Source organism: Hyaena hyaena, unplaced genomic scaffold (genome assembly GCF_003009895.1).
Source record: "Hyaena hyaena isolate Hyena2069 unplaced genomic scaffold, ASM300989v1 scaffold_224, whole genome shotgun sequence".
NCBI lineage: Eukaryota > Metazoa > Chordata > Mammalia > Carnivora > Hyaenidae > Hyaena > Hyaena hyaena.
Window position 1 is genome coordinate 2,481,156 of NW_024080854.1, and position 13,997 is coordinate 2,495,152.

Consider the following 13,997-nt stretch of genomic DNA (forward strand, 5'->3'; position numbering starts at 1 on the left):
ATGTGACTTCTAAACACTAAGAAGAGCTATTCTTACTGTCTTCAGTGTCTCGAATTCCTTTAAAAAGGAGGTAGCTATGATGCCTAACCAAGTTTTTAGCCTAAGGGATCAGAAATGCCCCAACTCTCTGATTCTACCCTATTTTCCAACGTTATTAGTACCTAAATAATAGACACAGTATTCCATTCCTATCCTTTACACAGACCTCCAAAATATGTGGCCATTTTTATTCTATCACTTTATACAGCCCACAGCAAACCTATGATTTTGTTCATGAGTATCCTAGGTACTGGAGAATAAATGGCCACGTAAAAACCAGAAGCAAATTAATGGATGTATTCTCTGACCAGAGTCCCAAGTTCATTCTGACAGACCTTCTACTCAAAGTAAGGAGACCAAATTTATCCGATTCATAAGTCCTAGCTGTAGGACATGTAATCTCAGAGGGCTGAGGCATACCATAATCAACTTTAGCTCTTCAAATATGAACTGGTTTCTCCTCTACTACGATTGGTGCTTAAGATCATATCCTCTGATGTTATCCAATATATCACTCTTCCTCATCCCAAATTAACGTTACAAACAATAGGGAAGGGATTAATAAACACCAGGCAACAGTGCTTATGGTAAAAATGAATCTTGATTTATAAACTGCCTTTGGATGGAAAGACGCTGAATGGATTATATACTTGATGGAAAGCCACAGTTCTGGGCTCAGAAAATTATGGACTCTTGTAACTAGGTATCTCCCTTATAGGGACTCTGAAAACTATACCTATTTAACTGTTTCAAAAGATACCCAGCTCTTCTGTAGCATGGATTTTAAACCAAGGCAATTCCTGCTTCTAACTATGTGGATTTTGTCTCCTTGTACCCAAGCTATCATGTGAGATAGAGGTCAAAGAATAGCACCTCGGATGCTGTGAGGACTCCGGTGAAAAAGGAATGCTCTGCTGGCATGCTACTGTGTTTCCAATATCTTTCCAAATGAATCTAATGCTTAGTCTGGCTAATGTCACAAGTATAGGTCTGGATGAGCCTACATAGAATCCTTGGTTATCTTTCCAACAGCTTTAGGTATATTGGGATCTTTCAGATATTTCATAATGCCTAAGTTCACCAATAATGCTTTCCTATAAAATGCTTCAGTTGAACCTGATTTTCTGAGCTGTACTCAGTAAGACATTGTTATTTATGGAGGAATCTTTTATTATTCTTTTTGTTATGTATTCAGAAACTCAACATGAATCCCAAAGATAGTCATATTGCCAAATATTGGTTCAAGTGCTGTGAGGGTGCCACAGATGGAGGCACTAACTGTTTTAAAACCATATATATTTTCTATTACTGGCTATAATAAACCTTCCATTCATGGGCTTTGATTCTTCATCTCCAAGGTCTATTACTCCCGCTACATTTCAAACTGTAATTTTTCTAACTGCAATTCAAAATTCCCTTGCCCATTCACTGGTGCTGCACTCCTGCAGAATGTACCTATATATAACAGTATCAGTAAAAGGTCCATGCCTAAGAACGGATCCCAAAATGTTTTCAGTTAGCCAAGAATTTGGCCCAGGTGAGACACAGTAAGGGTTTTTGATCAATCCAGGTATAGATATAATGGATTTATGTATACCTTCTAGCAAAGACTATAATTTCAGAAGACATATTTTGTTAATTACTATTGACTTTACAGCAATATTCTATATCACTGATTAAATGAATAGCTTCTAGGCATTCATCTAAGGTATCACAAAATAACTGTAACAGTCTTATTCCCTCAAGAAGTTTGCAGCTTATTTGGGGAAATAATATATCCATACAAGATTTATTCATATGTGATTGCATTTTATGCACTTCTATTGCAATATAAAGATGTCATTAATAGAGGCAAAATTTTAAATAATGATTTTTTTCCTCCATAAACATTCTGTTAGCAATTCCAAAGCTGCAAGGAACAGCAAATATAAGCTGTGTTTAAATTACTGCCACTTTAGTTGGTAAATAAAAATACCCACCATACTTTATTTATACAATGTTTATAAAATGCATTCATTTTGTTTAGTCTTAACCTATTGCTTTAACATTACTGTTGTTAAATCTTAATATATTTATAACTATCTTAAAACTACTTTACCCAAACATTTTTAGAGTGGTAGTGCTGGTGCTAAAAATAAATTCCTGAAAGATAATAACTTTGGAATGGAATTTACATGTGCTAAAAAATGCAACTAAGGAAGCCAAACAACTGCCATAACATGCTGTGCTATTAATTTAAGTGACTGTACTCTGGAAATATAATAGAGAAAGAAAATGTAACATCAAAGCAAAAATGTTATAATGACTCTGGACTGACTTAAGAGCACGCATCTAATCACCACTGTCCCCATCTACCCCTGCTCCCTCAATACACATTTTATATTCATTACTTTTGGAAAACTAGTCTTGAATTACTTAAGGCTTGAATTATGTGTCTCCTCCAGATCACATATCTTCCATAAAATGGGACCACTCAACCCTGGATAAGGTGGTATATGAGTAAAGGTCAAATAAATGGAACAAGATAATAAGCCAGACAGAGTGATCAGTATGGGCTATAGTACGAGAAAGAAGTCCCTTCATTGATTTATGTACGGCCTTTCAGTTAACACATTCTAAGTTCTCAATATGTTCCAGACAATGTGACAGAAGTGAGGGATAAAAAAAAATGGTTAGAACATAGTCTCTACCTTGAAGGACTTACATAAAATAGGGAAAAGAAATACGTACATAAATAATAACACAAAATAGTAGAATTCCAAAGAAATCTTGGATCATCACAAGTTGCATTAAAGCAATTTCTTCAGTTAGGGTCAGAGAATTTTTGACTATCTAAAAGAAAGTTATTTCTTCTACAGGAATTTTAGAAAATAAGGTGTATGTGTATGTTTAAGCAATAAAGGTTACTATGGTTTGAATGTTAGTGTTCCCCCCAAATTCATATGTTGAAATCTTAATTCTCAGTGTGATGGTATTAGGAGGTGGGCGCCTTTCATTAAATGTTTTATTTACTTCTAGGAGAGAGAGAGAGAGACACAGCGTGAGCAGGGGAGGGTCAGAGAGAGAGGGGGTCACAGACTGAAACAGGATCCAGGCTCTGAGCTGGCAGTCAGCACAGAGCCCGACGCGGGGCTCAAACCCACAAACTGCGAGATCATGACCTAAGCGAAAGTCAGACGCTTAACCCACTAAGCCACCCAGGCGCCCCAGGTAGGGGCCTTTCAGAGAAGATTAGGTCATGAGGGCAGAACCTTCATGAATAAGATTAATGTCCTTCTAAAAGTGGGTCCAGAAGAGATCCTTTGCCCCCTTCCACCATGTGAGGAATACAGTGAGAAGTCTGTGACCCAGAAGAGGGCCTTCATCTAACCATGCTGGCACCTTGATCTCAGACTTCCAGTCTCCAAAACTGTGGGAAATAAATTTCTGTTGCTTATAAACTACCCAACCATGGTATTTTGTTATAGCAGCCCCAACAGACTAAGACAATAAAATCTGATTATCATTGTTTTCATTTTATCTATAATTGGATCAAAAATAATGTCCTTTCTTTTCCTTTCAATACCAGCATAGAACCTCTGACGTACTGTTATCACTTTTTTTCCCCATTGCTTTGATCAAAATAGTACAACATTGCTCAAAACAACTATAAAAGCCTGGGGTTTTAAAATTTTCTTACTTAAGGTATGAGAGCCTAATTGAGATTTAGTTTTAACCAAAAGCCATTCACAAAGATCAAACCATATTCTCCCTTTAAAAGATCAGATTATATCTCATAGCAGTTGTAAACATTCATTCTGCAAGAAAATGTCTACATTTGAAAACAGTACAGTAGTAGCTAAGGGATGAAATGGTCAAGCTTAAGAGGAACTGGGCAAAAAAGGTTTCTCAGAGTATGTGTCAATATAATTAAATTTTGAAGGATTGGTAAAAAGTCACTGGTGGCAGTAGAGGAAGGTTACTAACTTACCTTTCCTGAAGTACTTCAGCTACTCAAATAAAACACAGAACTCAAAGATAGGAAAGACAGCATTTTTAAAAATATTGTATAACTGTGGCTAACGTCATTATAAACATAATTCAAATGTCTTCATTTATTGTTGAAAACAGAAGTCCAAAATTTACTGAAAGAAAAATAACAGTTGGAAGGTGTTCAAATAAAAAGAAGAGAAAATAAAATAATACTGAACCTCTCATCTTACATGAAGTGAGTCAATACAATCTGTTTTGTTTTGTTTTGAAGATTTTATTTTTAAGTCATCTCTGTACCCAGTGTGGGACTCAGACTCACAACCCTGAGATCAAGAGTCACATGCTCTACTGACTGAGCCAGCCATGCATGCCTGTTTTATTTTTAATGTTGCTAAAGAATTACAGGTTCATTTTTTATCCATCTGGCTTTTTTTATCTTAGAGGATAATAGACTAAAATGAAAACAGAGGGGTGTCTGGGTAGCTCAGTCAGTTAGGCATCCAACTTCGGCTCAGGTCATGATCTCACAGTTCATGGGTTCGAGCCCCGCGTCAAGCTCAGTGCTGACAGGTAGCTCAGAGCCTGGAGCCTGCTTCAGATTCTGTGTCTCCCTCTCTCTCTAACTCTCTCCTGCTCATGCTGTCTCTTTCTCTCTCAGAAATAAAGCATTAAAAAATTAAAAAAAAAATGAAAACAGAACATATAGCTTCCAAATAACTCTATTAAAAAAGGCTTAAATACAGAACATTTGAGAATAGTAAAATTTAAATGGTGAGTGGAAAAAAATAGTAAGAAAATTCACAAATAAAAGGATAAAGTAATATAAGTGAAATTAAGTATGCAGTTATCAAAAAATATAAGTATTAAGGGCAAAGAATACAAAGATAAACCAAATACGGTATATAAGAGAAGTGCTTAATACAAGTTAAAAACAAAGTGATAGGGACGCCTGGGTGGCTCAGTCAGTTAAGCGTCTGACTTCGGCTCAGGTCATGATCTCACAGTTCATGGGTTCGACCTGGTGTCGGGTTCTGTGCTGACAGCTCAGAGCCTGGAGCCTGTTTCGGATTCTGTGTCTCCCTCTCTCTCTCTGCCCCTCCCCCACTTGTGCTCTGTCTCTCTCAGTCTCAAAAATAAACCATAAAATTTTTTTTAAAAAAGATGAAGTGATAACTACACCAGGAAAATGCAAACATAAAGAAATCATGAGTTCAAATATCAAACATCAGACAAAATTTCATGGCAAGAGGCATTAAGTAGGGCAAACTGATCAAATTAGAACCCATAATGAAACTATCAGAAAATTAATTTTTATGCACTGAAGAATTTAGCATTGAAATTCTTGATCTTTCAAAAATGAACTATACAAAAAGAATATGGCTATAAAATTGACTAAATAGGGGAGACTGGGTGGCTTAGTCGGTTAAGCATCCGACTTTCGCTTAGGTCATGATCTCGCGGTTCGTGGGTTCGGGCCCCGCGTCGGGCTCTGTGCTGACTGCCAGCTCAGAGCCTGGAGCCTGTTTCAGTCTGTGACTCCCTCTCTCTCTGACCCTCCCCTGCTCACGCTGTCTCTCTCTCTCCTAGAAATAAATAAAACATTAAAAAAAAAAAAACTGACTCAATAATATAAATTAAAAGTTTGGCCTATAAATATATGCTGAATCCAACAAATAGAAATATGTATGTGAAAAGATACAGAAAAAAATTTTTAAATGTTTATTTATTTATTTTTGAGAGAGAGAGAGAGAGAGAGAGCGAGCACAAGCAGAGGAGGGGCAGAGGGAGAGTGAGACACAGAATCTGAAGTAGGCTCCAGGCTCTGAGCTGTCAGCACAGAGCCCGATGCAGGGGTCGAACCCAAGAACTGCGAGATCATGACCTGAGCCGAAGTCAGACGCTTAACCGACTGAGCCATCCAGGCACCCCACTTAAGGAAAATTTTTAAAAATAGATCATATATCTAGACTACAAAGAAAAAAACCCTCATTCATATGAAATTGAAATCTGAAAGGCTTCAGCATCTTATTTAAATAAAATTAAACTGGAAACTAACTAAAATTAAATAAAGTCCATGATAAATCCCACCATTCTAAATAAACCTTGAGTTAAATAAGAAATCAAAATGGCAATCATAAATTAGAAATTAATAATTTACAAAATTTACACAGAACTAAACACACATCTTTGCATATAAGTCTAATCAATTCCTTATAATAAATTTCTACAAGTGGAATGAAAGTGAACATCACTAGAATTGAGAGAGTCAAGGAAGTTTTTGACTAAGGAGTTAAATGGGTCATATGATCAATGGAAATCCCCTATATAATAGTAAGAGTTGAGGCTAAGCGAAGAGAGGACTGCCAAAGTGCCCTATGGATTTGGAAACGTCACCTAGATGACAGAAGTCTAGAGATCTCAAAACAGAAATTTAGGACACTTCATTAGCTGAAAGGAATATGTACATAGCGTTTGCTTCTCACTCCAGTAATAAAGGTATAACATCAGTTCCTTAAGTGTGATAGTCAGATTATTAATAAATACTTGTTTGCCAATTAATACAAAAGATTCTAAATATTTAATCATCTTAAGTTTGACCAAGCCAGCTATAAGGAATACTTACATGGAATCTTCTAGATATAAGGATACATAATATATATACAAATCCAAACCAAAGAATGTGCACATAATTTATGTGAATAAACACACACGAGCTAGAAGAAGGTAGCCAAGGGGCGCCTGGGTGGCTTAGTCGGTTGAGCGTCCGACTTTCGCTTGGGTCATGATCTCTCGGTTCATGGGTTCGAGCCCCGCATCGGGCTCTGTGCTGACTGCCAGCTCAGAGCCTGGAGCCTGTTTCAGAGTCTGTGACTCCCTCTCTCTCTGACCCTCCCCTGCTCACGCTGTCTCTCTCTCTCTCTCCTAGAAATAAATAAAAAAAAAAAAAAAAAAAAAAAGAAGGTAGCCAATGCATTTTGTCATGCCAGCCTTAAGGTAGATCTTTACTTACAAGAAGGTTCATCCATACATTGACATAAGAAGTGTGAACATATTTAGGCTACTTTATACTATAATCAGTAGTTCCAGTAAAGTTTTATGCTTTCCTGACTAAACTTGGACCTGATTTTTAATTATGAAAATCTGATATGAACCATCATCACATAAAGTTTTCAAAGAGCTAAATGGTATATTAAAAGGCTTACAGAGGAAAAAATACTTTGTTAGAGGTATTGTTTTTTTCCTGGAAAACAAGAATTAGTTTTCAACTTTGCAAAAAAAAGAAAAAGGTAAACTTTTAGCTTACTGCTAATAAAACCAACCTGTAATTTTTGCTGCCTTTTCCTCTTGGTTCACTCGGTTCTCATCATCTTCTTCATTATCTTCTTCAAAGTCATCTAAATTGCCAATGTCAGCCTGCTTCATACTCATCAAACTAGCCAAACTTTGCATGTCTTCATCCCTACATCAATGATTTAAAATTTAATACACAGTTCATTAAATGACATTGTTTGAAAAAAGTTTCTTAAGAATATAATAATATTCTTTTTACTATGTACTAATAAGCCTTTCAAAAAAGTTGTACAAGACTACTGAAAAACCTAAACAGTCATATCCATTAATTTTTAAATGGCATGTTTAATTAGTAAAAAGCAAACTAGATTAAAAACTAACTAGTTAGGAGTTAGTTTAACTCTTTGCTGCCATCTATGGAAGACTAAAATTTTCTTCACAGGATTAAAGTGTGGGTTCCTAATCATTAAGTCTAGAAATAAAACTTGTTTCATAAAACAGTGAGATAGTTTGCAAATCAATAAGATCTAGACTTTGTTATATGGAAACCAACTTGACAATAAACTATTTTTAAAACATAATAAAAAAATAAATAAAATAAAATACATCTTGGCATATAAGAGATGAACATTATTTTTCTCATCACACCAGCGCAATGAGGTCTTATGAAGTATTTTTATTCAGAATGGCTAAAAAATGTATCTAGTGGCAAAAACAGATAAAATACATTAGTTGTGTGATATCCTTGATCAAAAAGATAATTTAATGGAAATTAAATATATTATGGAAAAATAAAATAAAATATTCAGATTTGCAAAATAAATGAGAAGGGAAATTCTTAATCTGAAATCCATGAACCCTTTTGGTTTTGGGGGTAGGAGGAAAAAGAAATTGGAAACCACTATAAATGTATGTGTAAACCTTATTTAAATGTGCATTTTTCTCAAAGAGGCTATAAGTTAACTACTGGAACAGCATTTTTAAAAATTACAGGATGAAAAATGACCTGGGTTGACTATAAGTTAAATACCATACATTGGATAAAAATGTAAAAATGTTTTTTATCTTCAAGTATTTTAAATATAAGTATACAAACTAATATATAAAAGTATACAAAGTATATAAAAGTATTTACATTAAATACTCTAAACATCAAATAATTGAAGTTTTCCTTAACTATCATTTATGCCTAAATTTCAAATAAATTATCATGAGTAAAACACATTTCTAACACATTATATACAAACTTTCAATCTGATATACTTCCCTAAAATTCAGAAGGTCCAATTAAGATACTGTTTCCCATGTTCTAACCACAATAAAATAGAAAACAAAACAAGGAAACTTGTTTGTAAACAAATGTTTGTTAACATTCACTTATTTTCTAAATACAGTACAGCTATGGAGATTACACTGGTTTTTGAAATTCTTTGCATTTTATCTCATGTAAGCCTAGAGTTAACAAAATCATTTCCCTTTTTAAAAATAAATTTAGTGACATAAAGTCTGCATGAACAAAAAAAGTTGTATTACTTTATATGCTTTACAAATTGCTCACCTGTCAATCGGGAATAATTTCAAGATATACCATTACTCTTGAAATGTTAACTTGCTTAATTTTATCTCTTTAATATCCTCGTACTTTAACCTTGAACATATTTCTCTGTGAAAGGTTAAGGAGGCAAGGAGTGTGGAGGCAGAGTGGGAATTTGGGGTGTTTTAAGAGAAATTTCCAGTGGAATTAAGACATCTGGTTCGACTAAATTTCCCAGATTCTCCCAGGGATGGTGCTGATTCACTTACTGCTTCTGCCCAGTGGAAAGGAGTCCACATTCAAAGGATCTTCTCTGATTTTGTTTTCTCTCTTCTTCCTATGTTTCCTTTCCTTTCGTTATGGCTTGAACTTCAGAGTAAGATCTTTATTTTTAGTTTTTCAGTATTTAAGTCTAAAATTTAAGGTCCTGAGATGAAAGACTGATTGCTTCCATTCTGTCCTATCCCTCTACCACACTTACTCAAAAGCCAACTTTCCAGGAGATGAGGCTTACTGTTATCTACCAAGTCATTTGCTGCCCTATAGATGAGTGCCAAACATTCTGACTGACACAGAATCCAGTCTAATCAGTCAAGTAGACATGGCCAATTATAGTAACCACATTCCACTGGCTCAAATACATTTAGAACTATGATTCAGATTAGATCAAAATGTTCATAGCTGGCTTCCTCCTCTCACCTTTTAAATCCAGGCTTAGAATTTCCATTTCTTCCCTCCCTGATCTTCCTCTCCAAATAGGTACTAACCCTTTCATATACCCTAAACATGCACTCATCCTTGACTTCACTGTATGTAACAACCATGGTAAATGTTACATTTTTCCTGTTCCAGGGATGTTTACCTCATTTTACACAATTAGAATTTTACACTTAGGAGACCAGACCTGGTGCAGGAATTATATCTGTGCAATGCCCATTCAGTGCTTAAGAAGTAATTGTTTAAAAGGATAATTGTATAGAAAAGTGTACTTTGCTATACAATTTTTGGAAGACCAGAACAGCGAACATGAATTGGTAAAAGTTCCTTTGGCTCCTTCATCCCTCTTATTCTAAACTTTTCATCTTGGGTTCCTCTTATATCTTAGCTGTATCACATAGCTCTACAAATTGAACTGTCTGTACTTCAGAGTACAACTACCTACATTGAAGACAATATTAAAACAAACATGTATGATACACCATAATACACAGTTTAAAATTTGGAACTTGGGGGCACCTGGGTGGCTCAGTCAGTTGAGCATCCGGCTTCAGCTCAGGTCATGATCTCACCATTTGTGGGTTTGAGCCCCGCATCAGGCTCTGTGCTGGCAGCTCAGAGCCTGGAACCTGTTTCAGATTCTGTATCTCCCTCTCTCTCTGACCCTCCCCTGCTCATGCTGTCTCTCTCTCTCTCTCAAAACTAAATAAAACATTAAAAAATTAAATAAATAAAATTTGGAACCTGCTATAATCACTTTTATATTACTGTTCACTCTCTAGAGTAAAGAGACTATATACACCAAGTAGTTCATTTAATTCAGCCTCGGAAACAAAGAATGGCAAGAATGACTGGTATGCAGTAGGATATTATCAATTGCTGCCAGTCTCCTAAATCAAAAGCTGTTTACATACAGTTTTAAAACACACTGAGAAGCAGCTTGTCTTCTTGACAAAAGAAACTTACGTGGCTTTTCCTTCCCTAAGGAAAATGCAAGATAATGAAAACTGGAGAGTGGCAGATACAACTTTTTTAGACAATGGCTTGAATTTTAATTTGACATCAGTCTGAGTTGGCATAGGGCTTGCATACTGTTTCATGTTGATGCTGCTAGTAGCCAGAGCTTTCCTTCGACCAGAAGGGGATTCCTGAAAGATACAATTTGGAATTTTGGAGTTACTTATTTTATAGCCAAATATTTTAAAACACTAATTTAATAATATGATTAAATAACAAATTAAAACTTCCTTCCCCAATGTATTTCTGTAACAAATATTGAAATAAAACTGTGATGAAGTTATATCACAACTTTTACATCTTTAAATAAGGCAGATATAAATTGGAGAGAACTGGTCGGGGTAGAAATAAAGATAAACTAAAACAATTCTAAATATCTCAGGAAAGGAGAAGTAAGGAATGAAAACTAGGACAAAAAGTCTCCAGAATTCCTCTAAGAAGAGGATAGAACACAGAGATAGGTATCAAAATTACTCAACAACTGGGGCGCCTGGGTGGCTTAGTCAGTTGAGCGTCCGACTTTCGCTTAGGTCATGATCTCACGGTTCGTGGGTTCGAGCCCCGCGTAGGGCTCTGTGCTGACTGCCAGCTCAGAGCCTGGAGCCTGTTTCAGTCTGTGACTCCCTCTCTCTCTGACCCTCCCCTGCTCACGCTGTCTCCCTGTCTCTCTCTTAGAAATAAATAAAACATTTAAAAAAAAAAAAAAAAGATCCTGAACATCTTTAAAAAAAATTACTCAACAACTGTTTTCCTTCCTTTCATTATGTTTAATATAATCTAATGATATTTCTCCTTTTGGAATGCCTACCATTTTTTTTTATAGAACTCCCAGCCTCTGTGGCATTCTGCCTCATTTTTACTACAGTATCTGAGTTCTATCTATCCTATAATCTGAGCCTTATTTCTTCCCAAGGCCTTTTTTGATCACTCCACTCTACAGTTCTCTCTCCCTCCCCTAAGATCACATATATCAAGGAAGAAACCATTGGCTTCTCTGATGCTCCGTCTTCAGCAGACACTGACAAGTGATTTCCAGCAGGTCTCAAAATTCTCCCAACAGAGACTACCAATTCATCAGAAATGAATACAAAATAAAACCTATTTGTTATCAAGGATGTTTAACATTCTAGAAATAAGCTATCTCATTTCAAAATTATCCTTTATAGAATAATAACTTAGGAGAACAATGAAAACAAAACAGCAAAATAATGATTGGGCATTACTTATGTATAAGACATTTGATTCAGGAGAGATATGAAGATGATTAAAACATAACCCCTGACTCTGTGCTATAATGGCAAGGGACATTTTAGATGAGGATAATTTGTAAATAAAGTAAACCAGAGTTCATATGAAATCATTCATGCAAACCAGAGGTCATATACCAGCATTCCTTAGGATTTACTGGTTTGGGAGTTCATATCTAAAATAAGGCCTAATTTTCAAGCTGTGTGGCCCTGAGTAAGTAAACTTGAGCCTCACTAACCTCTATAAAATAAGGAGACTAAACAGAAATCCATTTAAGCTCTACAATGGTTTTCTATAAAAATTATTCAATTTTGCATCCAAGGCAGGAAAAATTACCATTACATTTGAATTATCATTTAATAAATCTTTATTTTATTTGTCTTATGATTGACAGACCTGCCTAAAATAAAGATACACTAATTTAATCAAAACATTAAACCAGCCTTTTAGAAAAAAATCTGACATTTGTGCCAACAGGACAAGTAAAAATGTAATGTAGCATCCCTAAAGAATACCTTGTTTTAAAATGTGGTCTTATCTGTCAGATTATGCACAGCAATACTATACGAAACTATTAGTGCATGTAGATACCTTATGAATGAATTTCAAAAATGCATCAAGCACTTGAGAAGGATTTAAGCCCTCTCAGAAGAAATACTTAAGAATATGCAAATACCCTCAACTGAATCAAGTTGAACAGATGTGACTATCCCAAACAATACAAGTGTTCTTTCCCTGATCGGTACTGTCAATCAAAGAATAAGATTAAGGTCCAAGGTTCTGACAATGTGCAAAATGAAAAAGTACGATCGGGTAGTATCAATTTATTACACTGATATGAACAATAATCTCTTCTTGTACCTTTAGAATAGCTAACAACTTTTACATATATAGGATGTAAAGCCTCTGTTTTGGAAGCATGACATACAAACTGCCACAAATTATTTTCAGATTTTGTTAAACAAATTTGTTTCACAAAGTATGAAACTAATCCCTTAATAATAATTATTTAATTTTTAACCAAATAATCAAACTATAAAAATTAAGATAACTTGGAAATGACCATAATTTTGAAAGTCCAATTTAAGGATAATTGCTAGTTTTGATGATTAACATTCAAATTCATTTTTTAGATAAAAATTTTGTAGAAAAAGTTTTCTGCTGAACTTAAGGAGTTTTTAAGTTTTTGGTAAATCAGCATCTCTGAAACAACAGAAAATAAAAGCTACTACATTCTAACCATAATTAGTTGTACCACTTAATTAAGTATTTACTTGCTCAGCAACAATGAAAACAGCCCTTTGTAAGGTCCGGACAGGTGAGAACAGAGCTCTTTTCAGTCTACAATATCCATTCCTATCGTTAAGGCAGGATCTCACTAGAGTTGCTGGGGAAAGAGGTCTGAACTGTATTTCTAGTAATTCTCCACCAAGCTCACACATTGTTTTCCTCTTTAAGGATCTTTCACAGCTCTACCTCAGCTCCATGAATCTCCACTTTTTACAACCAAGTCTAAATCTTTACCAGCCCACAACTGATATCACTGCTATCATCAGTTCTATAAAGAGGAATGAAATAAGTGCAGTGTGAGACGAGCGTGGCTTCTGCATCTTACAGTCCTTCCACAAAGGAGTAGGGCCCTGCCAGGCAGAGAGAATTTAGAATTACTCTTACTGCTGCCAGAGTCCTAATGCTATTTCATGTCATGGGTAAGGTGGAGAAAGGAACAGAAATGAGAGAAAAAATAGTTAAAGGAATTTTAAGAGAAAGAAAGAAAGATGACAGAGTCAGTGAGTGTTCACATATATGTAAGACTAAGTTTCTGTCTCTTGGCCTACGTTCATATATGTTTGTATGTGAATCTAACAGTATTTGAGGAATTACTTCAAAACTCCTAAAGCAGAAGTTCTTAAGCTTCATGTTTACTAAAAACAAAAAATAAAAGTAAGAGAGCTTTAGACAATTTGGATGACTAGATCCCACCCCCAGAGATCTTAAATTAGCAAAACCAGAGATAGGCTCAGGAATCTGCTACATTTCTAAAAATAATATGTACCTCCCTTCTCTAGCCTCAGCCTGCCCCTCCCACACGCTCACCACTACCACCAGGTGATTCTAATCCAGTTAATCTAAAATCACACTTTCAGAAATACTTCCCCTAAGAAAGTTCTTACATAAT

General features: G+C 35.3%; 1 protein-coding gene across 1 annotated transcript in view; it reads right to left on the minus strand.

Moving 5' to 3' along the window:
* EHBP1 (EH domain binding protein 1) overlaps nucleotides 1-10,701 on the minus strand; it is a gene marked incomplete at its 5' end in the record, with an annotated part of 199,053 nt that extends 188,352 nt beyond the window's left edge. Inside the window, 2 exons of the mRNA XM_039243181.1 lie at nucleotides 7,332-7,471; nucleotides 10,520-10,701. Of these exons, the coding sequence (XP_039099112.1) occupies nucleotides 7,332-7,471; nucleotides 10,520-10,701 (322 nt within the window). The remainder of the gene's footprint in view (nucleotides 1-7,331; nucleotides 7,472-10,519) is intronic.
* Nucleotides 10,702-13,997: the final 3,296 nt, after the last annotated feature.